General features: G+C 45.1%; 1 protein-coding gene across 1 annotated transcript; it reads right to left on the bottom strand.

Moving 5' to 3' along the window:
* MTARC1 (mitochondrial amidoxime reducing component 1) lies at positions 1-27912 on the bottom strand. The gene is made up of 7 exons (XM_023203703.2): positions 27599-27912; positions 23180-23353; positions 17711-17873; positions 16517-16657; positions 9060-9121; positions 8899-8970; positions 1-1097 (listed from the first exon to the last, which is right to left on the bottom strand). Exons 1-7 carry the CDS (start codon positions 27871-27873, stop codon positions 971-973), a joined length of 1014 nt encoding a protein of 337 aa, XP_023059471.1. The 5' UTR covers positions 27874-27912; the 3' UTR covers positions 1-970.
* Positions 27913-27993: the final 81 nt, after the last annotated feature.

The following is a 27993-nucleotide window of genomic DNA, read 5'->3' as shown; positions in this document are numbered from 1 at the left end:
TCAAAGTAGCTTCCATTTATTCACAGTTTTAAAAACATTTTTCAAGTTTAGTCAACTTTCCAATATAATCAAAGGACAAAATGGCAATAAAAAATATACTTCATCAGATCTTAGAGCTATGCAATCAGTTAAAAAAGTACATATTGGGTTTTAAACAACTGACATACGCTTTCCTTTTCCCCTTTTAAAGGTTTTCAGTATCCATTTGAAATCACTGAATCACTTTTCTTCTCCTCCACAGACTTCAGAACTTTTTCACCCAGAACTGGAGAAGGAGCACTCAGTCATTAGCTGAGGGGAATGGCAAGGATCCAGGGGTCCTCCGTGACTACACAACCACCCTCCTGAGCACCTTTAGGAAATCCAATGCTGTCTGAGAAGCAGTGAGGCCAGATCCAGACCTATGGAAAATTAATATCTGAAGTGCTTCCTGAAGGTCACTTCAGTCTTTATGCTATTTCAAAAGCTAGCCCGGGGCTTAAGAAGAAAAGGGAAGTGACATTCCAGCCATATTTGGGGAGCTATTTAATTTTCATTGCATACCTCATGCACAGGGGTAATAACACATTCTAGGACATTCTTCTGGCCTACCCACTCTTCCTCTTTCTCTTCTTCTCTTTCCCTAATGAGTGGTAGTGACAGGATGGAAGTCTGCACTCTTGGTAGATAAATGGCAAAGCAGGAGAAAGAACTATTCCAGAATCAGTTAAACAGGGAGTTTTCAGAATCCTGTCTTGTCACTTAAGTGTCTTACTGAAAGCCTACTAAGTTATCAAGACTGTATTTCTTTGCTTTGTGCACTGCGACATTGAAGCATTGAGACACGAGAAGTCCAAAAGAGGAAAAATGTGAAAATCACAAATTTAAAGAAAATGTTGAGGTCTCAGTTCTGAAACACCATGCTTCAAGTGTTGTCATTTTTGAGAACATTTTTTAAAGGCGTCTAATATTCCAGGACATACAGTTCCCATTACTGGCCCAGCAGGTACACAGGGTCTCCCACTTTGATGGTCCCTGGGTTTTCCAGCACAAAATACTGCCCAAAGAGTGGTGATTTTCCATATAACTTTCGTTCTGAAGGGTCACACTGGCGATAACTGCAATAGGAAAAGATCATGATGAGTCACAGCCGAGCGGACGCAAGAGCTCAACCAGCATGTGGCTTCCATCACACACAGGGCCTCCGCATGCACAGCCTGAGAGGGCACCATGCCGTCAAAGCTCAACAAAACAGCGCCTCCTGGAATGGGGCAGTGAACAGCCTGCCCAGCAAACAACTGCAGAAGCATAAGCAATGGCCACATCCCCACATCTTTTCTCTACATTCATGTTCCCCCTTTCAGCATCAAGACATTAGATACTTGGCTGGGCGCAGTGGCTCACGACTGTAATCCCAGCACTTTGGGAGGCCGAGGCGGGCAGATCACAAGGTCAGGAGATCCTGGCTAACACAGTGAAACCCCATCTCTACTAAAACTATAAAACATTGGCCCGATGTGGTGGCAGGCGCCTGTGATCCCAGCTACTCGGGAGGCTGAGGCAGGAGAATGCCATGAACCCAGGAGGCGGAGCTTGCAGTGAGCCGAGATTGTGCCACTGTGCTCCGACCTGGGTGACAGAGTGAAACTCCATCTCAAAACAACAACAACAAAAAAAAATTAGATACTCAATGTGTCTAGACAAACTTTATCATCTTCCTTTGCCCTAGGCATCTTTCCTCCTGTCTCCTCCGTATCTGTCACCTGAACCACTATCCTAGTCGTCACTTGCGCTGGGAGCCCATCCTTTACACCACTGTCCTCCCTTCCCACAGCCTGTCCTCAGCTGACCAGTTCCAAGGTTCTTCCTGTACAACATTATTTGACTTGGCTTGCTTTTCCTCATTCCTACCATCACGATCTTGCTTCCAACATGCTCAGATTATCGTAATAACTTCTAAACCAACCTTTCTTCCTCCTTCTCTACCTGTTTTCAATTCATTGTTGACACTGCACTATATCACTGTTGTAATTTTATTCTGGTCTTATCATTCCTAGGCTCACAAACCTTCCATGGCTCCCCAATGCCTAAAGAATAACATTCCAACTATTCAGCCTGGTGTGTAGGGCTCTACCTGGCCCCAGCCTGCTTTTTCAAACCTGTTGCCATCTGCTCCTTACTTGCACCTCTGCAGCTGTCTGCTGGATTTCACCTTGCTTTGCATTTTACTGACTCGGTGAGCCCTCTGTGGTTCCTGTGGGATGCCCCTCCTCCAGGTCCCCATGCTTTACAATTATACCTACCTCAAGGCCCAACTCAAACACCACATCTCCCGGGAAGGAAGCCCAGGTTCCCCCAGCCACGAGTAATTCCCCTCCTCAATTCTCTTTGCCCCTCCAACACTCACATGTCTTGTCCTGTAATGTCAGGGCACAAGTTTGACTCTACAAGGCAGAGTCCCTGGAGAATAGGAACTGTGATTAATGCCTGTTAATTGTACTGCCTTGTATTGCTCATGCCCAATGCTGGGCCTCCTACGTCGCCTGTGACCCAGCATTGTTTGCTGGCTAGATTAGCATGCTCACGAGTAAAACCGTCTTTCAGAGACAGTATAAATATGAATATTTTTGTCCAGCAGAAAATGAAAGAAGCCGCAGGGAGAGGGCACATGAGCAGATGTGTGGGACTCACATGGCAAGATTCCCCTACCTTCCCCCCTGGGAAGAAGTTAACCTTCAGCTTTTTATGTAATCTAACCCTAATTTTACATCATTTTTATATTTAAAACATTTTTAGATAAATCATTCATTTTATTATGCCTTGCTTAAAAAAAAAGTGACTGCAACAACTTGGTTCTAATGTTGTTTTCAAATCAGAAATGGCAAAGGAGAAAACAGAGAGTCAAATCTAGAACCTCCTTCTGGAGACCCACAGCTCCCTCCCCAGACTGTAAACATCCTGTAGGCAGCATTGTGTCCACTCTGTTCTCTGTTGCATTCTCATGGCCTGGAACAGTGCCTCATACATATGCTGTAACCACTCAAAAAAAATGTTGGTTGAACAATGAATGAACAAATGAATGAATGAATGAATGAAAATGACAAGCTGCTGATGCAGGCTTCCCTGCCTTGCCAAGAGAATTTCCTCTCTCTGTAATCAGGTTTCTGCAATGCCCTTGGACCTGACGAACCAGACATCTCTCCTAGCCTGGCTCTCCTCTGTCAGCATGTGACACCCACGACATTCTGGGATGCATCTGTCAGAGGGTGACCTCTTCAGGAACAGGCGACACATCAGCTGTTTGTATGGCTTGGGATTTCCGTGGCTACCAAGCTCTGTAATCTAGAGTCCAGGCTCTCATTATCCTGGGGAGAAATTGAGAGTTGGAGTTCTGCGCACCACATATGGATAGTCTATAAGGAACTTTACACATGTTATCTCTTTTAATCCTTACAAACTGCCAATGTGCGAGTTTGTCTTTTCTCCATTTTACAGTTAAGTCTCAGGGGAGTAACAGACTTGCCTGAGATCACAGATCTAAGGGATCCAGCTGGGGCCAGAGCCCAGGCCTGGCTGACTTCAGAGTCTGGTGGACTCTTCCCACCCAGGATGTAACCCTGCCTGGTCATCAACATCCTCCCGAGTACAACAGCCGGCCTGAGAAGAACTGAGGGGCCTCACAATTTAGTCATCTACACCAATTTCTAGCCACTTACAGTTTTCACCTATCCCTTCCTGCCAACCACACACATACACACTCACTCCCCCACCAGGTAATGAGGAGCAGAGGACCATAAAGAGCGGCTGCCCCTCCCGGCACAGCCTCCCTACACTGCAGAGGTCGGGGTGAGGGAGTTGCTTTGTCAAAGTGCAGGTGTGGCCACCGGCTCAAAGGTGGCGGTCCACTCCACTGTCTAGGAGTAGAAGCGGGAAGAGCTATGGGAGTGGAGAAGGGGGTCTCGGCGGGCTGGCCTGCCAGGGCTTTCCTACAGCTGCCTGATTTTGCTGCAGACTCTCACCGCCCCCTGCACCACCTCTTCCTGCTGCTGCCGCTGCTGCTGCTGCTGCTGCTGCTGAAGCCCGCCTCCAGGCTGTGTGAAGACTCAACGAGGTCACTAGCGGCCCCTACTGGCACTAAGAGGTATTGCAAGCAGTCTGTGGATTCGTGTGCACACCAAGTTCAACCGACTGAAAGAAAATAGTGTTGTTTCATACATGGGTCTTCTACGATTTTTTTAATATATGACTTTTCATATATGTATTCCTGTTGGTATTAATAAATTAAAACTCATTTAAAATCTTCCTTAGTGCACTTTCTCCTTAAATGAATACGAAACATAACTATTCTAATGAGCAGGAAGCCCAAGACACTTTATTTAGCTTAAACCGAGGTCTCCATTATTTACAAGGTGCAATGTAAATGGAAACAGTTTGTTACCTTTAAAGTGCTGTGCACCACAGGGGGCTGCTCCTTGTTTACACTGCCTGGTTTACTCATTCACTGGTCAACGTCCAGGCCATGACTCCAGGCAGAGTCTCTGGTCACTGCCCAATCCCGCCACTGGTGTTCATGGGACCATAAGTCACCAGGGGCAGAAGCCATTCCTGAGGCCTTATGACTGCCTATCTCTATGGCCAGGTTAAGAATTAAACAGCATTGTTAATCCCAACACTTTGGGAAGCCAAGGCAGACACGTCAGCTGAGGTCAGGACTTTGAGACCAGCCTGGTCAACATGGTGAAACCCTGTCTCTACTAAAAATACAAAAATTAGCCAGGCATAGTGGCGCATGCCTGTAATCCCAGCTACTTGGGAGGCCAAGGCATGAGAATTGCTTGAACCCTGGAGGCGGAGGTTGCAGGGAGCCGAGATTACTCCACTGCACTCCAGCCTGGGTGACAGAGTGAGACTCTGTCTCGAAAAATAAGTAAATAAATAAATAAATAAAATAAAATAAAATAAAAGAATTAGCATCATGAACGTTCCCGGGAGAGGTGCCACACTGAACTTATAGAGGCTGGCTGTTGGGCAAGTTCATGTTAGGTTTCATTTAAAGCAGCCTCTGAGTATAGGAAGAAGTGTGGTCAGGCTTCTCCTCCTCTCAGAAAGTGTCAAGTTTATAAACGGAGACTCTCAATGAACGCAGCTTACATGGTCATTGTGCACAGTATTTTATCACCTATAAAAATCCTATATCTTGCCTTATTCCAGTCTACTAGAAAAGGTATTACAAGTCCAGTTTATACCAATAAAGAAACTGTGACTTGAAGAGCCTAAGCAACTTGCCAGTGTCACACAATTAGGAGGTGACAGAGCCAGACAGGTGGAGGGTCTGTCTCCTCCCTTGGAGTCACCACTGCTATATCTTCTGTGTTTTGCTCAGCGGAGCCCAGCCTGACACAAGTGGCTGCTGGCAAATGTCATTGCAATCACAGTATTCATGCATCCAGCAAAACATTTTTTTTTTTTTTTTTTTTTTTTTTGAGTGCCCATGCAGTAATTGTGCTATATTCTTTCCATTAGGGGCAAGATGTCATGGAAGAAACAATGGCAGACTCCAGCCATTCCTTCAACCATGGGGATTAGTGTGTACGTCACTTTCCCTTAAGAAAGAAAAGAAAAATTCCATTTTCCTATTTTCCTGTTAGCAGACAGGCCTCCACTGTGCCTCCCACTGTGAGTATTTTACAGACAAAGGCTCCCCTATGCCTCTGTATTTCTTTTTCTCGCACTGCTGCACCACCCCGGGCTCTGCCTGTGGGTGACTAACATCAGGAGGCAGGGCTGGGCAGGCAGAGAGGTCTCCCAGCTGAGCGCTTGCATTCCAGAAGCAACCCCAGCCATGGGCACCGTGAGTGCCCAGAGGCAGAAAGCCGTGTGGCTCTGAGCAACCTGCCCAACAGCGGAGAGGCTGTGGACGCCACTGTTTGCTTCCCTTCCCATGATTTATGCAATGCGGCCAGGCCTTTCTCTTCCCGATTTATGACCACCTGTCTTGGGAAGAACATAAATTAAACATCCATGGCAATTTAAATCTCAGTAAGAGATAGGAGAAGACACCTAGGCTGGCCGCACTGTCTCCTGGGGTATTAGAAGCAATTAGGCCTGGATTGTTGGGCTGCACAAAGCCTGCAGAAGATCAGGGGGGTGTGCTGGCTCCTTACGCTCCCCGCCTTCCCACCCTAACTCTGTGTTTAGGGTCAATTATCCTCCTTCTATAAACACAGGCTCCCAGTGGAGGAAGGGGGGCCCTGAAGATGCAGAGAACGAGCCCAAACACGTGAAGTGCTTTGCAGAGGCCGTTTCTGCAAGAGCATAAACCTTCTAAATCCAGAGGGAAGGATGCCCCACACCGAGCAACTCGGGGGAGAGAGAGAACAAGATGGACAAAAAAGGATGACAGCCAATTCCCCAAACCACTTGGCTGATCTACACAGAACCATCTATTTCTGTCTTGCCTCCCTTATTTTATAGGGAAGAACACTCAGGGCCTGAGTGGGGGTGGGGGCGGGAGCACAGCAGTTGGTGTGCTGCAGATCCAGGTCTCCTGCCTCCCAGCCCAGGATCTTCCCTCTGGCCCTCCCTGCTTTCTGCCCCTAGTAGCTCCTCTGTGGCCATGGAAAACAGGAAGACTGAGTTCTGGTTTGTTCTGATGGTGAATGTACACATTTCAAAGAATAGCTATAACCCTGCTCCTCTCATCAATGTTCTGTCACACATAGTGACATTTCCCCCAAAATTTTACTATGAAAATTCTCAAATAGGCAATTGGTAAAATAATTTTACAGCAAATATCCATTTACTCGCTGCTTGAATTCTGAGCTTAACACTTGACTATATATATTCTTGACTATATATATATATATATAAAACACTTGACTATATATATCTGTCATCCAAACTGGAGTGCAGTGGCACAGTCTCAGCTCACTACAACCTCCAGCTCTCGGGTTCAAATGATTCTCCTGCCTCAGCCTCCCGAGTAGCTGCAACTACAAGTGACCGCCACCATGCCCAGCTAAGTTTTGTATTTTTAGTAGAGATAGGATTTCACTATGTTGCCCAGGTCTCGAACTCCTGACCTCAAGTGATCCATCAGCCTCAGCCTCCCAAAGTGCTGGGATTACAGGCATGAGCCATCGTGCCTGGCCTTGACTATATTTTCTTTATCACATATGTATCTATTCATCAATCCACTGTATTCTCTCAGGCTGGTCTGTAGCCCTCCTCTTTGAAAGTTGCTGCAAATCACACCCAATGCTGTTGGAGAGGTAGAGACCAGCCACTTGCTATCCACCTCAAAGATTCCTTGAGTCCCACAAACCCCCTTCTCCGTAACTCCCTCCACCCACCTTGTTTAAATTCCCTGCTGACCGCTGTCTCCCTGCCAGGTGGCTTAGGCCCTCAAGGCCACCTGCTAACCTTGCTGCAGCCTGGACCACACCCTGGGACTCATCTCCTATAGGATGACAGGTGCTGGCCAGAGAAGTCAGGCCACAGCCTCATGCTCAGGAGTGAGGTGACAGCAGGGATGACAGCCCTCCAGCCCAGGGCTTCAGCTTGCCCAGAGAGGGGGTCAGATCTGGGACAGTAGAATTGTCAGGGAGGGATTGGGGCTGATCAAAGAAGACTGAATCGTTGGCCCCCGAAAAGGCCATGAGGTTGGTGAAAGGTGGAAGGAAAGGGAGGCAGGGAGCCTCACGTTATAGGGAATGAGTCCCGCTCCACAAAGGCCAGTGCAAGCTCTGTCACGCGCTCGTTCACGATGGTTTTCATACAAGATAGTCACATCTCAACTGCATTCCTTCTTCAAGGTTCCCAGGGCCCTCCCTTCTACAAGTTATACCTGGAGATGCCAAGTCAGGACCAAAGCCAAGGAAGGCTCTCAGGGACTGCAGAGATGAGGCCTGACACCTGGCCTGTGACTCAGTATTCAATGTCAAAGGAACCAATGAAGAGAAGCACCCTTAGTTCATTTTCAGTTTCTGCAATTTCCTGGGTCCCAAATTTGGCAGATAACAGCACTGAAGTGCTTGGATACTAAACTGTTATTGTTGTTTTCACAAAAGTAATGCAGAGTAATTATAGAAAGTTTAGAGACTACATGTAAGAATAACCCTTTTCCATAATTCTATCACTGAACCAAAACAGCATCTCCATTTTGCTTCATCTCCTTTCAGCCTTTTATCTGCTCATGTGCATTTATGTTTTTTAAAAAGTAAAATCAAATAAAAATAAAAAGTAAATAGTGCTATTTTATAATCAACTTTGTAAAATCAACATGGCATCTTGACTATATATGCAATTTAAAATGATTCTTGGTACTGTGTCTTTCACTTAAAATTTATCCTTAAGAAATTTTAAAGTAAACATAAAAGTAGAATAGTGCCATTCTCCCCATAATTATCACTCAGATTCTATTTATGAAGATTGTGACACATTTTTAAAATGTACTCATCTATCCTTTTTTTCTTTTTGCTAAAATAATATATAGTATATGGCAAGTTCCAGATGTCACATCACTTCACTCCTACACACATACTTCAAGCAGCGTCTCTAAAATATACTGACATTTCTAATATAACCACAATGCCACCAGGACACCTAGTACATTTTTTGGTATCATCTAATCCTCAGCCCATAATAAAATTTGTCAAAATACATAAGCAATTTTTAAACATTGATTTATTTGAATTATGATTTCTAAATGAAAGATAACAGTATTTACTTAAGCAGACATGTTGGTGCTCAAAACACCAGGGAATGTTTCCCAAATTATCTCTTTGATGGGACCCCCTTGAGCTTCCAGACTATGTGTGTGGTGTTTTCACTGCTTCCTCTTATAAACATTAAGCAACAAATATTGCTTCTGTTCCAGGCACCTAAACCCGAGGATGAGCCCCGTCTGCCCAGTCCTACCTCTTCAGTGTTTCCAGCGGCTCCTTCCTGCTCATGACGCCGGTGTCTGGGTCCACTGTGGTTAAAATGCATCTGGAGACACACACAGAGCATCATAAGGGGGACAGAGCAGAGTGGCCTTTTCCCCACCCCCACCCCACAGGGACAGGAAAGCGCCTTACCTGGAACAAGCCATCAACCTTTTCAGTTCCACATCACCAATAAGAAGCTCATCCCAAGAATCCTAGGGAACAAAGCACAAACTCCCATGAGCACCTCCAGGCCCTGCCCCTGACACGTGTGTAGAGACTTCCCAGGAGCGCCCGCACCTAATGATGTCACCCACATCAGCGATGGCGGCCTTCTGTTCTCCTCCAGCCCTGCTCTGCCAAGCAATACCCACACACCTTCGCGTTCCCTCTCTCTGGCTTTCATATGCCAGTTCATTCCCCTGAGATGAGATTTCTCTCTCCTCTCACTTGTAACTGTCATGGGAACTCGCCTCGCTCAGGGAGGCTCCCTGATGATCCCATTTGACTCCTGGTGGGGGTTGGGGTGCACAAAGTGGATGGGGTGAGTGAAAGTGGGGAGGGGGACAGAAGGGGACATTACTCATTACTTCAGATTGTATCAGATCCCTTCATGCCTGCCTGAAGTTACATGGATCAAGAGCCTGAAGTCATTGAGTATGTGCATGTCTCCCCGGCCAGATACGGACACATCAGGAGCAGGACCAGCAGCCTCATTCCTCTTTGATTTTTGCTGGAGCATTTACGAAGTACGGAAGCCAGGGGAGCTCTGCAGGCATTGCCTGTGGGCTGGGTCAGCGGAGCCTACTTTCCACGACAAACCGCATTAGTGGACCAAGGCCCTCCAATCTAGCAGCCGAGATAGGCCATCCATACATGGAATTCTAAAGATCAATATTCTATTTTTAAATACCAGAAATATTCACAAAAAGCACTCCAAGGCAGCATGTTGTGTGTTGGTTTCACTGTGCAGGCAATACTTACTCGGGATTTAGAGGCACAGCTCTCTGGGCTGGTCTGGTTAGAGGAAGTTTTATGGAATAGGTAAGGTAAGTGCTGAGTCTAAAAGGGCAAAGAGTTTGAGAGGCACAAAAGAAGGGTAAGGGGACTCCAGGCAGAGGGGACAGCAATAAGAAGGAAGGGCGCTGAGGAGGCAAAGTTCATTTGATTATAGTCCTGACCTTCTTGCCCTTGGAGAGAATTGCCCGCCACACAAGGGCGAAAGGCAAAGACCTGGAGTTAGAAAGCAAACTGCCTTGTCCTTGGTTGATCATGAGCTGAGGGACAGAGTTTCAAGCTCAGAATCTTAACTTCAATAGTGTGTGTTATTCTTGATATATATGACACAGAGGTTTTGTTCTGTCATAAATCATAAAATGGGTCTCAAGTGCATATTTTCAACAGTCCAGAAAACTGGGCACAGTGGATGAGCACAGCCACAGCCTCTCCTGCGAACATTTCTCCACAAGGAGGCACTGTGGTAACAAAAAAACACATAAACAGAGTGTAAAAGGAGAAAAATAAGGGTTCCACTTAGGAAATTAAGTTCTTATTAATTAAAGAAATATTTCCAGAGCCCCTTCTATGTCCAGTAAAAACCATTGAGGATTGAGTCATAAGCACTGATGAGCCCAGGAAAGTCTTCCTACAGCACCTGGAGGTGACCAGTTCAAACAGGACAAGCATGGTATGGGAGAGGCTCAGAGCACACCACAGCTTCAGAGACGGGAGGGAGCTCTTTGAGGTCCTGCAATCACAGCAGGCTTCCCAGGGGAGAGGGCTTTTAATCCAGGCTTTCAGAGAATGTCAAGAGTTTTAAGTAGGGAAGGGAGTAAGATTCTCAGTGACCAGGAGACACCGGTTTGCAGTTTGGAGCTTTCATTGGCGATATGATTTGGCTGTGTCCCCATCCAAATCTCATCTTGAATTGTAGCTCCCATAACCTCCATATGTCATGGGAGGGATCCAGTGGGAGATAACTGAATCATGGGGGCGGGTCTTTCCAGTGCTTTTCTTGTGATAGTGAATAAATCTCACAAGATCTGATGGTTTTATAAAGGGCAGTTCCCCTGCACGCATTCTCTCGCCTGCCACCATGTGAGACATGCCTTTGCTTCTCCTCTGCCTTTTGCCATGATTGTGAGGCCTCCCCAGCCATGTGGAACTGTGAGTCCATTAAGCCTCTCTATCTTTATAAATTACCCAGTCTCGGGTATTTCTTCATAGCAGTATGAAAATGAACTAATACAGTTGGTAATAAAGGCTGGAAAAGCGGACTGTGGCAAGGTTACAGAGGAATGTAATGATTGAGTGGGAAGCGTGGACCTTTGTGACATGGAGAGCCACTAAAGGCTTCTGAGCAAGGCAGCAACACTGATGTTTTGTCACAAACTTTTAGAGAGGGAGAGATCACGCTGATCAGCTCTGGGAGGCTTGGCTGTGGCAACATTCAGGAGGGAGCACTTAGTGGTCCAAACTTAAAGTAACAAACGTTAGATCTGGCTGGTGGCTGAGAACAGAAAGGGGAGCTGATGTGGCTGGGGCTGGGAGGAACACAGCAGAGGGAGGAGCCAGGGCTGACTGTCACCCTCCCAGACTGGGTGAAAGAAAACAACGAGCTGCCTGGATAGAAACAGTGAAGTCAACAGAAGGAGTTTGGGGACCAGGCACAGTGGCTCATGCCTGTAATCCCAGCACTTTGGGAGGCCAAGGCAGGTGGATCACCTGAGGTCAGGAGTTCGAGACCAGCTTGATCAACATGGCAAAATTCCTTCTATACTAAAAATACAAAAATTAGCCAGGCGTGGTGGCACGTGCCTGTAATCCCAGCTACTTAGGAGGCTGAGGCAGGAGAATCGCTTGAACCCAGGAGGCAGAGGTTGCAGTGAGCTGAGATCACGCCACTGCACGCCGGCCTAGGTGACAGAGCAAGACTCTGTTTCAAAAAAGAAAGAAAGAATGAGTTTGGGGAGGTGGAGTGAGGGTGTAGAGGCTGGTGTGTGAGCACCTAAGGCTGAGTTTCTCTGTCAAACAACAAAGAGTTGGAACTGTGACACAGCACTCCAGAGGGGGTCCCGGTGGACATTTAAGGGACCTACATCAGGTGACAGAGGGTGATGCTGCAGGAGACAGTGTGATCACCAAGGAGGGGAGAGAAAAGGGTCAAGGCCAGAACTTCTGGAAGTAAGGAATGAGGACAAACAGCAGAGAAGTAAGGGCAGTGCAGTCAAAGGAGAAACGTTTCAGTAAGTAGTGCCAATGGGTCCTCAGGGCGGGGTGGCAGTGACTGAAAAAGTCACTGACTGTGGCAGGTGGGGTGGATGTCTCTACTGTGGCTCTGGGGAGAAATGAGGTGTAAGAAATGAGTGTGGGGAGTGCCGATGATGAAGGGAGGCAGAGAAAAGCCACAGTTGCTGAGAAGGTAGGTTCTGAGATGCGAAGTGGGTCTGCTTTCCAGAAACTTCCGTGCAGGTCCTCAGCCTTCCTCCATGCTAGCCTGCTCTCTCAGCTGCACCCTGGCCCCACCTGCTCTAATCCTTCTCCAGGCTCCTGGCAGAGGCAAATATGTACCATGCAAATCAGATTCAGTCACTCTCTGGCTAAAAATTCTTCCCAGACTCCCCAAAACCTGACACCAAGTACCTGTGCTCTCAGCTCCCCTCCTCTCCTGAGCCCCAGCGCTGCAAGATGACCATTCTCTCACATCTTCATAGCCTTGTGTATGCACCCCTCCCTCAGTGCTCCCCCTTCTCCTGGACAATACTTATCTGGTCATTCATTTAACAGATAAGTAGTACACACCTATTATGTGCCAGGGGCTCTCCTAGGGGCTGGAGATAAGGAGCTTGCATAGGGGAAACAGACAATACACTAATACCTGAGTACACATGGCTTGTTAGGTGGGGTGTGTGCTGTGGGGGGCTGGATGAGTGGGGTCAGTGAAGCCCGCAGCAGGGAACTGAAAGAGGCACTGGAGTGAGCCATGAGGCCTGTGAGGGAAGGTATGCCAGGCAGAGGACCCAGCCAGGACACAGAGAAAAGGCCAGTATGGCTGGGGCAGAATGAGACAGCAGAGGGGAGTGAGAGGAGAAGGGGCTGGGAGCTGGCAGGGTGTCATGTTGGGCCTTCAAGGCCATCCATAAGGATCCCATCTTTTACTTGAAGGAAGGTGGAGAACTGTGAGAGGGCTTTGAGCAGAAGAATCACATGATGTTACTTACATCAACAGGATTACTTTGACAGATGTGCTGAGAACAGCCCATGGATGGTGGCAGGGCTAGGTCAAGAGTAGGGAAGGAAGGCCAGTGAAACCAGCACCACTGGTGACTACATCCAGGCAGGGAGGGGAGTGGGGAGGAGGGCCCAGCCATAAAGATTTGTCAACTGTAGGAACTTGGGATATGAGACAAAGAGAAGAACAAAGGGTGGTTCACAGTTTGGGGCCTGAGCCAGCGGAAGTCAGGGCTGCTATGTGCTGAGATGGGCGAGACTGGGCACAGCAGGCTTTAGGGTGGAAACCTGACCCTCAATTTCAGACATCCTGACATTGGATTAGACATCCACATGGAGCTATGGAGAAGCAGTGGAAAGCTCTGGCAGAAGGATATAGTTAGGAGTCCTCAGGGCAGACAAGGTTTTGAAAACAGATGAAAAGAAAAGAAAAGAAAAGAAGGAAGGAAGGAAGGAAGGAAGGAAGGAAGGAAGGAAGGAAGGAAGGAAGGAAGGAAGGAAGGAAGGAATCAGAAAAGTGAGTGCAGACAAATGAGAAAGGTTCTGAGACCAGAGCCCTGGGTGTCCCACGCTTCAGCTAACCCCACAATGCAGGTGTTAGTCACGTCCCCACGTCTGGCTGCTCGCCACCCTCCTGGCCATGTCTTACTGGACTGTGACTGCTTGTTCACTATCTGACCACCCTGAGCTCCTCAGGAGAAGCAAGTGCATTTCTTCAACCCTTGTTCTCACGTGTCTATTCACAACGCACACCACACAGGGGCAGCAACCCACTAGATGATGGGTGAATTATTAGAAACAAGGCCGGCTCAGCCACCATTGTGTTACCGCCCAACTTCACATACAGAATGTTCTCAATTAAGAAACACTCAGAGAAAGAGAGAGAGAGATGGGTTTTTAAAGTAAGATTCAATTGAAAGAAATCTCTGAGATCTGAAGTTCTACTCTAGGCCATCTCCTCCTCTCCTCTCATCCGAATCTTATTGTCACAGAATTTTGGAGTGGAAATGGCTTCAGCATGACCCTTGGTGCACGGATCACACCAGGGGAAAGAAAGCTTAAAGCCGATCACAGGGAGAAAGCTGGGGTCTGAGCCAAACTCCCAGGAATGAAACTCTTCCTTACCTTTCTGTGGTACTTAATGTCCTAGAACTTTTCCACAAATTGTCATCGACCTTGATTCTCACAGCTCCCATCAGGCGAGGGAGTCATTGGAATTGCCCATGTTTTACAACTGCAAGAAGCAGAGGCTTTGGCAGGTTCGGTGACCTGTTCAGGCTTGTGTGGTCACTTGCTGAAGCAGGCGGAGTGGAATCCCGCTGTCCCAGCCCCACAGATATGCCCTAGAATTCTCAGGGTTCCTCTGGCCTTGTACAATTGGGGTTCAAAACCCAGCCCCTCCTTGCCGTGGTATAGCCTAGGGCAGACCACCTCACCTCCCCAAGCCTCTCTCTTCTCTCCTGTAAGATAGGAGTGATAGCTTTACCCTGCTGGGCTCTGTGAGGCATAGAAGAGACAACATACTTAAGTGAAACACAAGTGTTTATTCAAAACCCTCCTCACTCATTTCTCTTTTCCCGAGAAGGAATGTTCTCAGGAAAAATGACTCTCGGCCGGGCGCGGTGGCTCAAGCCTGTAATCCCAGCACTTTGGGAGGCCGAGACGGGCGGATCACGAGTCAGGAGACCGAGACCATCCTGGCTAACACGATGAAACCCCGTCTCTACTAAAAATACAAAAAAAATTAGCCAGGAGAGGTGGCCGGTGCCTGTAGTCCCAGCTACTCGGGAGGCTGAGGCAGGAGAATGGCGTGAACCCAGGAGACGGAGGTTGCAGTGATCTGAGATCCAGCCACTGCACTCCAGCCTGGGCGACAGAGCAAGACTCCGTCTCAAAAAAAGAAAAAAAAAAAAGAAAAATGACTCTCTTAGCCATAGCTAGTGGAAGATGAATATCAAGGACATGGTCAAAGGCAACCAAACAGTGATTATTTTCCTGTTGTCTGAGTCAGGCTGGCCCATTGTGCACAGGAGCAGGACAGGCAGAGCTCCCTTGTCACAAAGAAGCACTGAGAGACGCCCAACCCAGGACCGTGGGGGACATGCACACAGTCCACCTGCCTCACACTAGGAAGTTCTCTGCCATCTTTAGAAACGTTACCCTTGGAAGGTGGGAGCCAAGAGTATTTTATATAAAGCATTAGCGGTGGATTTGGGAGTACTTTTATTATCCTCCATCGATTGATTTTGCATTTATACACCTCATAAATTACATTATCCAAATTGATCCTTCAACAGACCTTTAAGGTAACCCTAGGCAGAAATATGATCATCTCATCGTTCAGGCAAGGTAAATGGGACATAGCAGTGCTGCTCAAAGTCATGCAGAAGCCAGCACAGAAGCTGAAACCAGCCCTCACATCCTCTTGTTTGAATGTGGGAACCAAATTCTTATATTATTTCTCTTTCAGCACAGCTTTGCCTCCGTACAGCAAAAGTGAAGAACAGAATTGGTTCCTCTGAGTATAAAAGGTTAAAACTCAATTGCTTTGACTCCATTTTTCCCTGTTATGGAGAAAATGGGCAGATGTCAAAACCACTATATTGTCCCTTTTACCTCTCCCTTCTCAACATAAACATGAGGCACAACCAGAGCTCCTGAATTCCTAGCTGGGGGTCAGGGCTTCTGTTGAGTATCCACGGCTGGTGGCCACTCACCAAGCCTCTAGGCCACCAACCTCTGCCTTCATGGAAGCCCAGGGAGAGAATCAGGTTAAATAGCCAAAGGCTATTTATTACAAAGTAAATTTGCTGCCACAATCCTGTGGAATCCCGGAAACCAAGCCTCAGGGCTATTCAAGCTAAGTCACCACGCAGACATCTGAGGGCAGATGGAAGGTGGCACTGCAGGTGTTTTAGGGCAGTGCCATCAAGCTCAGGGGCAACAACCTCTCCCAACCCTCACCCAGCAGCCTTGCAGTAAATGCCTGTCTTCTCCAAGAGAGCCATCTACTAAACAGGAAGACTATCCTTTGACAAGACAGGAGCACACACTTTCTTTGTTCCACGGCCCACACAGATCATGTAGTCTGTGCAAGAAAATTTGACTCAACAACGAACCTGTCAACTCAGAATTCTCCTTAGAAGCCACAGATACTGAACTGCTTCCTTGATGACAGTCTCTGACCCATCAATATTTGTATTCTCCACACAGAAGTCTGCACTTATTAGGTGCTGAATAAATCTAAAAATCAAATTATTATGTATTACAGAGTTGATAAATAATGCACCCTTCAGAATAATCTAATCCAATGTCAAAGACTTTCATACCTTAAAAAAGAAGTCAAATCCAAGGAAAGATGCAAAGGGGCATAGCGTTACCTCTGCATAGACATCGCATCCTGAAATTACAATATTGGGCCTGAAGTTGGTTGCTTTAACTTTCTTCTCTAGCCTGGAGTTGAGATCTGCCAGCGACGCCTCAGAAAGGATCATGAATGGGCTAGTGTCTGAGTAAGCAATCTGATAAGGAAATACACATTGTTATAACACGTGGCACACCAACTTTTCAGTGGCTAGGTGTGCCTAGCTCCTAGACATACCCTCCGTGCTCCACCCCACCCCACATACAATCTTTCAAAGTAGTTCTCTTGTTCTTTTAATAGAAGTCATAGTGACTCAGAAGCTTTAAATAGCCTTGCAGACAGCAGAAACTGCATGGTGGAATGAAGGGAACAAGGACTCAGAATCAATCCTAAGCTGCCACAAGGCATGTGCCCTTGGGGACATCACTGCACCTTTCTAAGCCTCCAATTTCTCAAATGTTTAGTAAGTTGGTTGAGTTTGATGACCTCATTATGTTTGATTTAAATGCTCACTAATTCCAGGAATACTTATTTTTATGCAACTTACAAATTAATATTTATGTTGATGATAATTTATGCATTTGCTTGTTTATTTATTTATATATTTTGAGACAGGGTCTCCTTGTCGCCCGGGCTGTAATGCAATGGCACCACCACAGGTCACTGCAGCCTCAACTCTCTGGGCTCAATCAATCCTCCACGTCAGCCTCCTTAGTGGCAAGGACTACAGCATCATTTCTTCTTTATGTGCATGGTAAAAGCAGTATATGGTGCACCAACCCTGCTTTTATGATGAATCCTTAGAGCTTTATGCCATTAAGGCTGATCATTTGAGTCTGTGTATCTCCATACCCATGCCAACTTGCATAGCTGGAATCTGACATACAACTGCAAACTAAAAATTCTGGACTCCATGTGCAATTACAGAATGGAATGAAAAAAAGACACTGGTGCAGGACAGTTTTGAAACCCTACTGGCATCAGAATGCTTACATAAATAGGAAGGTAGACGCTCAAGGGCAAAAATTCAAGAGTCCCCCAAATGAAGAAACAAATGACGCTTCCTTAGATCACATGCCTACTGCTTGTGATCTAAGCTACCAGAGGGCTGCCCCGAAAACAAGAGAGCCGAGGTCATCAGAGATGCCATCTGAGCCCCCTGGGCTGGGGGTGACTGCTTTCTACCAATAGGGGCAGCAGAACCTCTCACCTGGTCCTTGGGTCGGAACAAGTCTGCTATTTGGTGAGGATGTCTCGGTCGCATGTGAGGCTCGAAGTGCACCAGGCGGTAGGACTGTGACTTCAGGAAACTGGTTATCCACTGGGCGGCGGCCTCACCACAGTCTCTGCCCTCAATCTCCAGGCCATGCACTCTGCAGGGGTGGCAGGAACAAAGGGCAGACATGGCTTTGAAAATCCATGCACCCTAATATGTGCCAGTTATATCAGAAAAGCTGCTTCTAGCTGTAACATTACTGTCATATCTTAATTACCAGAAGATATAATTTTAGTCCTGGCCCTGACTCCAAACCTGCGTCAGCCCAATGAAAGTGAAAGCACCCCTTTAAGCTTTGCTTTCCCCATTTTAAAAATCAAGTTTTGTACAACTGTGTCTCCCTACCTGGAAGGAATGCAGGGAGGATGAAATCAAATCATATATTTGAAAATGTACTGAGTTCTCCAGAAGAAAACTAATGTATCAGTATAAAGTAAACTTAGAATTACTGCAAAATCTAGTTCACCCAGCTGAATAGCGACCAGAAATCTTTATTCACAGGCCTGGCTATACTTTGCCAGTATAGTAACAGCAACAATATGAAAATGTTCTATAAAGTCTAAAACATTACAGATAATAACTTTATATATAACAAACATTAACAGTAATAGTCTATTTATTTTACAATAACAATAGTAATCTACTAGATTTGATTGTAAGTTACAACTTTGTAGGATTTGAAGTTCCTACTCTCCAGCACATAGCCATGTGCAGGGCTGTTCGGCATTATATGAATTTCACAGCTATAGAGGAAAATAAATGCTATGGTGTAGGCCAGCGTTTCACAAAGTGCAGGACCATTACCACTGCTGGCATTCAAGATAACTGTAGATGGCACCTGGGTATAGCATTAAATAACAGTGAATTGCACAGAGAGAAATTTCAGTTTAGTGGTAATAAATCTTTACCTTTTAGCAACACTTGATAATCACCTCTTTTTTTTTTTTTTTTTTTTTTTTGAGACCGAGTCTCGCTCTGTCACCCAGGCTGGAGTGCAGTGGCGGGATCTCAGCTCACTGCAAGCTCCGCCTCCCGGGTTTAGGCCATTCTCCTGCCTCAGCCTCCCAAGTAGCTGGGACTAAAGGCATCCGCCACCTCGCCCGGCTAGATTTTTGTATTTTTTAGTAGAGACGGGATTTCACCATGTTAGCCAGGATGGTCTTGATCTCCTGACCTCGTGATCCGCCTGTCTCAGCCTCTCAAAGTGCTGGGATTACAGGCTTGAGCCACCGTGCCCGGCCCTGATAATCACCTCTTTTAACAAAGAAAGAACACACCTTAGGTCCAGAGACCTCTGTAGGCAACAGTTTCTAGCTAGAAGTTAGTAATGTTTTAGCATATTGAGTGTTTGTTAATTTCTGGCAAATTATATAGGTAGCAATACAAAATTTGTATACAGGTAGCCATATAAGGTTTATAGGTAGTCACATAAATTTATATATAAACCCATATATACAAATTATATAGGTAGCCATATAAAGCCATATACCTGGCAAATTGTATAGGTAGCTATATAAAGTTTCTTTTTTAAATAAATGTGTTTAAGATTAGTTTTTAAGCTGAATCAATTTAAAGAAAAACATTAAGTAAATAAGAGTACAGGTGGTTTATGGTTTGGTTACTGTCATGGTGGTGTTATGCAAATGCTGGAAGTTTGAGAAAGCTTAGTGGATCAAGTAAATCTACTTGGCTGGGCATTCCATTTCCACAAATGACCAGCTCCATGACCTTGGTGATAGTTTATTATTCTGAGACTCAGTTTCTTCATCAATAAAATGGGGGTAGGAGCACAACTTTGTTGTGAGGATTAGGAACAATCTGTAAGAAGCCCCCAAATAATTCTTAGGACTGGGATGTGCTCAGTAGGCGGTAATGACCTAGGGTCCTCCAACCAAGTTATTTCAAGCTATCTTTGTATAGTTACTCCACAAATCAAACATTTAATCAAACAAAAGCATCCATTCTCTAAAGTAATGTACAAATTGATTTTTATATTGTAAAATAATATTGAGTATAGTATCCTATATATTTTTATATAATTTTATTTTATTGCTTTATATCTAAAATGAGAAATCATTACTAATAGTGTCTGGGTTACATTAAGCAGTGAGATTAGTGTATTCAAAGGTTTCATAAATTTTTAAAAACTTTTTATTGAAGTGTAACACTCATGTAGAAAAGTGCACTGCTGTAGTATATGACTTGATACCTTTTCGCACACTGTCACCCCACCCATTCTTAATTAACTTCCTGAGAATCAGAGGGCTGAAATATGCACCCAAGGCCTATGAAGTAATGAGAACATTTACAAAGACCAGGAGTGTCTGTGTTACTCTTTTCTGGATCAAGATGAAAAATAAATAAAATGAATAAAATAAATGTACCCAAATTTATACACCCAAATGGATATTACCTTTCAGAGCAGTCACCTTGGGAAATAATCATTTTAACCTATTATTAATCATATCTACTTATTACTACTCTTAAGCCTAACCTCACTTTTTAACCAAAAAAAAAAAAAAAATGGTCCTATCCTTTTCTTATTCACAGGGTTTAGCTCCAAATGATTTTTACTTTTCCCAAAAATCAAATTCACCAGTTCTAGAACTGAGTGTATGTGAGGGGCTTAGCGTCTGTGTGTGTGTGCAGTTTAATGTCTGAAATGCTGATTCCAGAAGCATCTTGTGAAATGCCAGCATTACCAAATATCTAGGTATGGAGATAGCCTTGAAGGTCATTGCCTTGTTAGATGCCTCTTTGCTGGTGCCTAAGAAAAAAAAAAAAAAGTCACCCTCCTTTCTCCAGAGTCAAACCCTTACAGCCCACCAAAGTACCCTTTCAGTCTCAACTTGCCATTCGGCAGCCCAGGGCTTCCCTTAGTTGCTTTTACAGGAGGGTGTGAGAGCGCACAGCAGAGGATGTAAACAGGAAGGCTGCTTTGACTCCTTAGGGCTTCAGTTGGCAATAATTATTTTTACAAAGTCAAAACATTTGCATCTATCTTGGGCCATTTAGACATCTGCCCTGTTAATCTGACACTGATTTCCATTGCAACCTCTATTTCTAGATCCTGGGGTTCAGGTTCATAATCCCCCAGAACTTGAGGTCTTTCAGCGAGTAGAATTTGTTCTGCCTTCTTCCTGCTCCTCCCATGCTTCTCCTGAGTTCTCACTGGCCTCCGCTGTATCTTGGCCCCAGCACTCCACCTGTACACTGTCCCAAAGAGTGCAAGTGAAGAATTAAAATAAAATTCCAAATGCTTCTATAACCTTTGACCCTTTGACAAAGATAATGTAGGCATGGCTTGAGATGGTTTGAGGTTTGAGGCTGTTTGCCTGAATAATCCCCAGCAAAAGTCCCTAATTCTCTGTATCTTATTAGTAGCAGGCAAGGCATGTGAGAAAATCAAGTAACATCTTCAACCATGAAAACAGGTATACTGCCTGTGATCACGACCTTCTGAAAGTGACCCCAGAGCTCCAAGAACTCATCAGAAATCTTTAAGAAACTGTGGGCTGAGGTTACAACTTCCTCATAAGAGAATAGGTTGGGCTGTCAAAAGAAACCTGAGTCCAGAAGATCCTTGGAATCTTTGGATGAAGAGTCTGTATACTACCGTAGCATGTCTAAGCCTTTTCAGTTTGCAATTTCCAAGCATGCCCTTGTTTAGTCTTTTGGGCATGGACCAAATGCCCATATGGGACTGTGAAAAAAGTTTCAACACAATTTCAAATGAATTGAAAATTAAACAAAAAATTAACTGTAAGAAAATATGGGTAAATATCTAACCATGACAAATAAACACAAATCAGGACATGTATAAACATGAAATACAAATTGCAATATAAATATTTAAAATCTTACCTCATTCAGGCCAAAATGCAAATTAAAGTAACAAGAAATTATCGTTTTTGCTCATAAAAATGGCAAAATATTTTTAATATAATGGTTAAAATGGAATTGGTAAAACCATTCTGCAAACAATTTAGCAAGATGTATCAAAAGCCTACAGGATCCATATTCTTATTTCAAACAAAACCACTGCTAGAATTTTTTCCTAAGAAAACAACAAATGATATAAACAAAGATTTATGCCAAGATATTCATCACATTCTTCTTAATATCTGGAAAAAAATGAAGACAATCAAAATGTTTAATCATGGGGCATGTTAAAATGCATTAGATACCCACACAATGAAATATTATGCCAACATGAAAAATGATATCCTTAAAGATTTTTTAACAATATGAAAAAATACTCAACATTATCAGTTTAAGTATATAAACAATATGAAAGGATTGTTTTGTATTATTTCAATTTGTTTTCTAAGTAACAGGCATAGAGACAGAAAGAAATATGCCACAATATTAATTACAGTTATCACAGATTTTGTTTCTTTTTTTTTCGGTATTTCCCAATTTTTCAACAATGAATATGTACCACTTTTCTAATCTGAAAAGCCACCAATTTCAATAAAAGTATATTATCATGTTTAAAACTAAAATGTAGAAATTATATCAGTATTGCATTTTGTGAACTTTTCTGGGTCTTTAGACATTTTTCAGATAACTACATTTTTTGAGGTGATACTATTATTTTATGATAGGTTATAAACTACCTGTAACATTCACAGTGCATTTTTATTCCAAATGCAGAAACTATAACAAGAACATAACTAGACCAAATTTAATTTTGCCATAATGAGATAAGAAATCAACTCTAGACGTGACTTCTTAGAGGCAAAGCTAGTTTTCCTAGAAGAATTGCTTCGCTGCAGCCCTTCTGATGTTGAGGGAAGGGCTTCTGTACAGAACACCCTCCTGGGCTGCATCCCCAGCCTCATTCTGACACTGACCGCTGAGCAGCCACTGGCTGGATCACTCTTCTAGCTAGAGCTGTTCTTTTCTATTTTGGAACTTTCTTTCATTAGAACTAAATCTTATGGGTCACATAGCCATTTGCAACTCCTTTCCTAACTCAGATTTGGAAAGTACCCAGTTTTTCCAAGCCAAGTAGAAAAAGTTCTATGAGAATGCATAGATCGAATCTCACCTCTGCTAGGACACTCGCCCCCACCACTCCTACCCTATTTTTGTGCTTGATCTTTGGGTGCTGTTATTTTTCTCTTGCTGACATGTCAATATGCTTTTGTTCTCATGGGTTTCTACATAGCACTTTCAATGTGTTGTTGTCATCTCAACAACACAAGTTTCTGAAGCTGCTTCCTTCTTTCTCCTTCTTTTAGATCTTCCTAATGTTGAAGACTTGGTTCTACATATGGTACACACGCAATCAACAGTTCATTATTGATATGTTTCTCAGGATTCCCTCTAGAGTTTACGCTTTCTCAAAATTGCACGACTATTCATTCATGCGAGGGCTACGACCTGCCCTTTCCTTACCTGCACTTGCGCACTGCATTTGTGGTGGGCGTTTTGATGGGCAGTAGTAGATCCTTTGTGTAGGCTGCACTGAGAGTCAGGGTGTCACCATCACAGGTCAGGGAAATCAGGACCAGGCGAGGTTCCTGGCGAGCAGTAACCATGTTTCCCTCCTGGTTGATCACAAGCCAAAACCTGCCATTTTCAAAACACAGGATATATGTGAACCATTATGACAGGAAGCCAGACTCTGGAGGAGCTCCAATTAGACACTGTTGTCATCTTTGACTTCTTCCCCATAAGCCTGGTGTGTGTGAGTTTGAGAGTGTGTGTCTGTCTGTCCTAAACATCAGCACACAGGACTGAGTCTGTCACTTAATTTCAAAGGGTTTAATAACCACTCAAACATCCAACATACCTAGAGAACAGTTTGAGTTCTTTGATGGCACGGAGATGTTAATTATATTTTCATCTGAATCTCTAGAAAGCCTGAACGCTTTCATTAAACATGCTCCAAGCAGATGACAAGAATCTATTTTACAGAAAGACTTTAAGGGCAGGAGGAAACACAGTGCCTGGCATCCGGTAGGCAATGGGCTCTCATCGGCGGAAATAGCAGGGCCGTTGCTCATATTGTTCACAGAGCATGGAGTTTAGCTAAGCAACATGCAGTGCCACTTATACTCTGCCAGTCCAGCCCCCCACCTTTAAAAACTTTTAATGTTCCAATATTCGGTGCTGTCCATTCTGCAATTTGCTAAACTAAACAGTATTTTTTTTCTCTGGCCCAGTATTCCTGGTCTACAGGTACTTCCTAGAAAAAAAGATAAATGGAGAAATAAGAGCAATAGAAAGAGCCATTTCCAGAACAAGAACAATACGTTTTTGTAGGTTATCTCTCAGCTACCAAAGAAACAAAACATATTAGCATTTCAATCCTTTCAGTACACGCTAATCAAATGATTGCAGTTATAGAAGTGAGCATGTGCTTTTGAGATTTCCAGACATAAGAAAAAAATATGGCCGGTACTTTAGGTTGTTCAAGATATTTCTTGCATCACTTTCAGCAGGTTATCATGGCTGAGCTGTTCAGCTACACTAGAAAAATATGCTCAGTATTAGCCCTTTCCCTAACTGCTGTTTTATCAGACTTTATTTCTGCACAGACAGAGGCCTGCCCTGCCCCAAATCCTTGGGACCAGCAGGTGAATATTCTCCCTAATATTCTTCCTGGTAATGGCAGTTTAGATCTTTCTAAAACGCAAATCTAACTTTAAGACCCCCTCATTCAAAATCCCTCCACGGTTCCTGCTTTCAGGATAAAACCAACTTCTAAGCAAGGGCATGCACAGCCCTTCATGATCCAGCTGCTGCTCCAGCCATTCTTACCTCCTGAGGTCTTCACACAGGCCAGTCTTTTATACATTTTTTTAAATGCAGTAAAGTAGATATAAAACATAAAATACCTAGCATACTCCTATGTACAGACCCAAAAGAATTGAAAACAGGAACTCAAACAGATATTTGTGTATCAATGTTTATTGCAGCTTTATTCAAAATGCTAAAAAAGTAGTAACAGCCCAAGTGTCCATCAACAGAGAATGGAATTTTTTAAATGTGATTTTAACCATTTTGAAGTATGAGATTCAGTGGCAGTAAGTACATTCACAGTATTGTGCAACCATCAGCACTATTTGCAAAACCTTTTCATCACCCCAAACAGAAACTCTGTACCAGTTAAGCAATAACTCCTCATTTTTCCCTTCCCTCTGCCCCCAGTAACATCTAATCCACTTTGTCTCTATAAATTTATCTACTAGACATTTCATATAATCGGAATCACGCAATATTTGTCCTTTTGTGTCTAGCTTATTTCAATTAGCGTTATGTTTTCCAGGGCCATCCATGTTGTAGCACGTATCAGAACTTCATTCCTTTTCATGGCTGAATAGTATTCCATTGTGTGTATATACCACATTTTGCTTATCCACTCATCCATCAATTGGACACGTAGTTGTTTCCACCTTTTGACTACTGTGAATAACATCATAATGAAGGTTCAACACTCAATGCTGCAAAGAACATTCATCCTATTTATGTCCCAGTTCCTTTTGGTAAATACCTTAGAGTAAGCTTGTCCAACCCATGGCCCATGGGCCACATGTGGCCCAAGACAACTTTGAATGAAGCCCAACACAAATTGATAAACTTTCTTAAAACATTATGAGATTTTTTTTTTTTTTTTTTTTTTTTTTTAGCTCATCAGCTATTGTTAGTGTTAGTGTATTTTGTGTGTGACCCAAGAGAATTCTTCTTCCTATGTGGCCCAGGGAAGCTTAAAGATTGCACAACCCAGCACAGACTATGCCAGCCTTTCCCCAGCATACACCATCCTCTCAAGCCGAGTGTCTTTGCCCAGCTTATTCTCTCTCTGGAAAGTTCTTCTCCCAACTTACTTGCCCAGCAAGTTCTGAATTATTTTCCAGTTTTCAGCTCAAGCTGTTACTTCCTCTCTGAAGTTGTCCCTGATGGCCCCAGCCAGCTTCCAGCACTGCGACCTCTATGCTGGCACACTGGCACGTGTCACAACCTCTGTTTAGTTGGTTATCACCTAGGACTGTAAGCCAATGTTGGCTTCTCTTGATCACACTTTCTGGGAGTGTGTGATGAAGGAAAATAAAGAATTTATCATAGTGCCTGGTACAAAGGCCAGCTCTTCTTATCATCTATTGTAATATGAGCTCAAAAACTGCTTTTTGAATCTACGTAGTAAAATTCCAGGGCCCTTTGCCTCTCGGGCCTACAAAAACTAATGCAGTAAATTCTATCACTTTTCAGAGCCTACTATACAAAACATGGATTGTTTTTTTTTTTTTTTTTTTTTAGACGGAGTCTTTCTGTCACCCAGGCTGGAGTGCAGTGGTGCGATCTCGGCTCACTGCAAGCTCCTCCTCCCAGATTCACGCCATTCTCCTGTTTCAGCCTCCCGAGTAGCTGGGACTACAAGAGCCTGCCACCAAGCCCGGCTAATTTTTTGTATTTTTTAGTAGAGACGGCGTTTCACCGTGTTAGCCAGGATGGTCTTGATCTCCCGACCTCGTGATCCGCCCACCTCAGCCTCCCAAAGTGCTGGGATTACAGGCCTGAGCCACCGCGCCTGGCCCAAAACATGGAATATTTAGGATCCTTGGTTTCCTTCCTGAAGCAAAGATGCATGCATCACTGACGTTTCAACTATGTCATGAATTGCCCTCTGTCTTGGGAGCTGGTAGGAGAAAGGTTACAGCTCCCATGAGTCCTGTGTTACTTGCTGAGCTGCCAGGGCTTCTCTGGAAAGGAGTTTCAAGTGCAGCCTCACAATGAGACCCGGGGCTGGCCTGAAGCCAGACCCTAAAGAGGACAAAGCCGCCGGCTCCCGGGTTGCGCAGCCTTCGCTGAACCCCAGGAATCCAGGCAACTCTCAGAACCCAGACAGAACATTAACAAGATCACTCTTTACAAAGCCCCAGTGTGCTAAAGAAAATAAGAGTCCTGGTTCCGCTGCTGTGTGGCTCTGAACTCAGCTTCTTTATCCACAAGAGTGCTTGAGAGAATTGGGGAAAATAGCATCTGCAATGCCACCCCTCACTTTTTTTTTTTTTTTTTTTTCTTCACTTAGTCTCCCTCTGTCGCCCAGGCTGGAGTGCAGTGGCATAATCTTGGCTCACTGCAACCTCTACCTCCCGGGTTCAAGCGATTTTTCTGCCTCAGCCTCCTGAGTAGCTGGGATTACAGGTGCACGCCACAACGCCCGGCTAATTTTTTTTTTTTTTTTTTTTCCTTTGTAGCTTTGTAGAGATGGGGTTTCACCATGTTGGTCAGGCTGGTCTCGAACTCCTGACCTCAGGTGATCCACCTGCCTCAGCCTCCCAAAGTGCTGGGATTACAGGCGTGAGCCACCGCGCCTGAAGGTATTCGTTGAATTGCAGTCATGACTATTATGAGCCCCGCCTTGGTGCGCTCTTGGAGGGCTGGACTCCACAGTTTCAGCTTTCCCCAAGATCTCAAGAAAGTCACTCAAAATAAAGCTACTGGGAACCAATCTCTTTAAGCTAGCCGCCTCCACTAAACGGAGATTAAGAAGTTTGCTCACTGGCAGACACCTGGGAGCGATACCACACCTCAGCAGGAGCACATGACGCCAAAGAGCCAGTGGGAGGTGGAAATCCGCCCACCCCGGGAAAACGGGTCCATGCGCTCAGAGTCCCAGAGCCCCGGGATCTGATGCTGAGGGCTGAGGGTTCCTTTTACTCTTTGGCCTTGTCTCATCCAACTCCCAGTTTCTTTGTAATAGGAGGAAGGACCTGTTAGCAGACTCTGCAGACCTTCCCTGCACTCCTCCCTTCTCAGCCCCTTGCCCGAGCCGGATCAGCGCAGCCCCGCGCCCGAGCTCTGCCGTACCTGTCCCGCAGGTTGCCGCTGCGCAGCCCCATGGCCGTGCACTCAGCCTCGCTCACTGGCACCCCCTTGCAGGATTTCACAGGGTAGATCCAGAGCTGCGCCACGGTGCCCACCTGCTGCAGCAGCCGCCGGCGCCGCGTGGGCCATGTGCGGCGCCAGGCGACAGCCCCCAGCGCCACTGCGCTCAGTCCCAGCACGGCGACCCCGAGCCACCCGGGCCGGGGCTGCGCGAGGAGGACAAAGCGGGTCAGCGCGGAGGAACCGGCGGCGCCCATGGCTGGCTTCTCCGCGAGGTAGCGGCGGCAAGGCCGGAGAGCGCTGGTAGTCCCGGGCCGCTGGGGGAAGGTGCGGCCTTTGGCACTGAGCCCAAAGGGTGGGCAGCTCCCGAACCCTTC

The sequence above is a fragment of the Piliocolobus tephrosceles genome, chromosome 1 (assembly GCF_002776525.5).
Source record: "Piliocolobus tephrosceles isolate RC106 chromosome 1, ASM277652v3, whole genome shotgun sequence".
Lineage (NCBI taxonomy): Eukaryota > Metazoa > Chordata > Mammalia > Primates > Cercopithecidae > Piliocolobus > Piliocolobus tephrosceles.
This window is presented reverse-complemented; position numbering and strand designations above follow the sequence as displayed.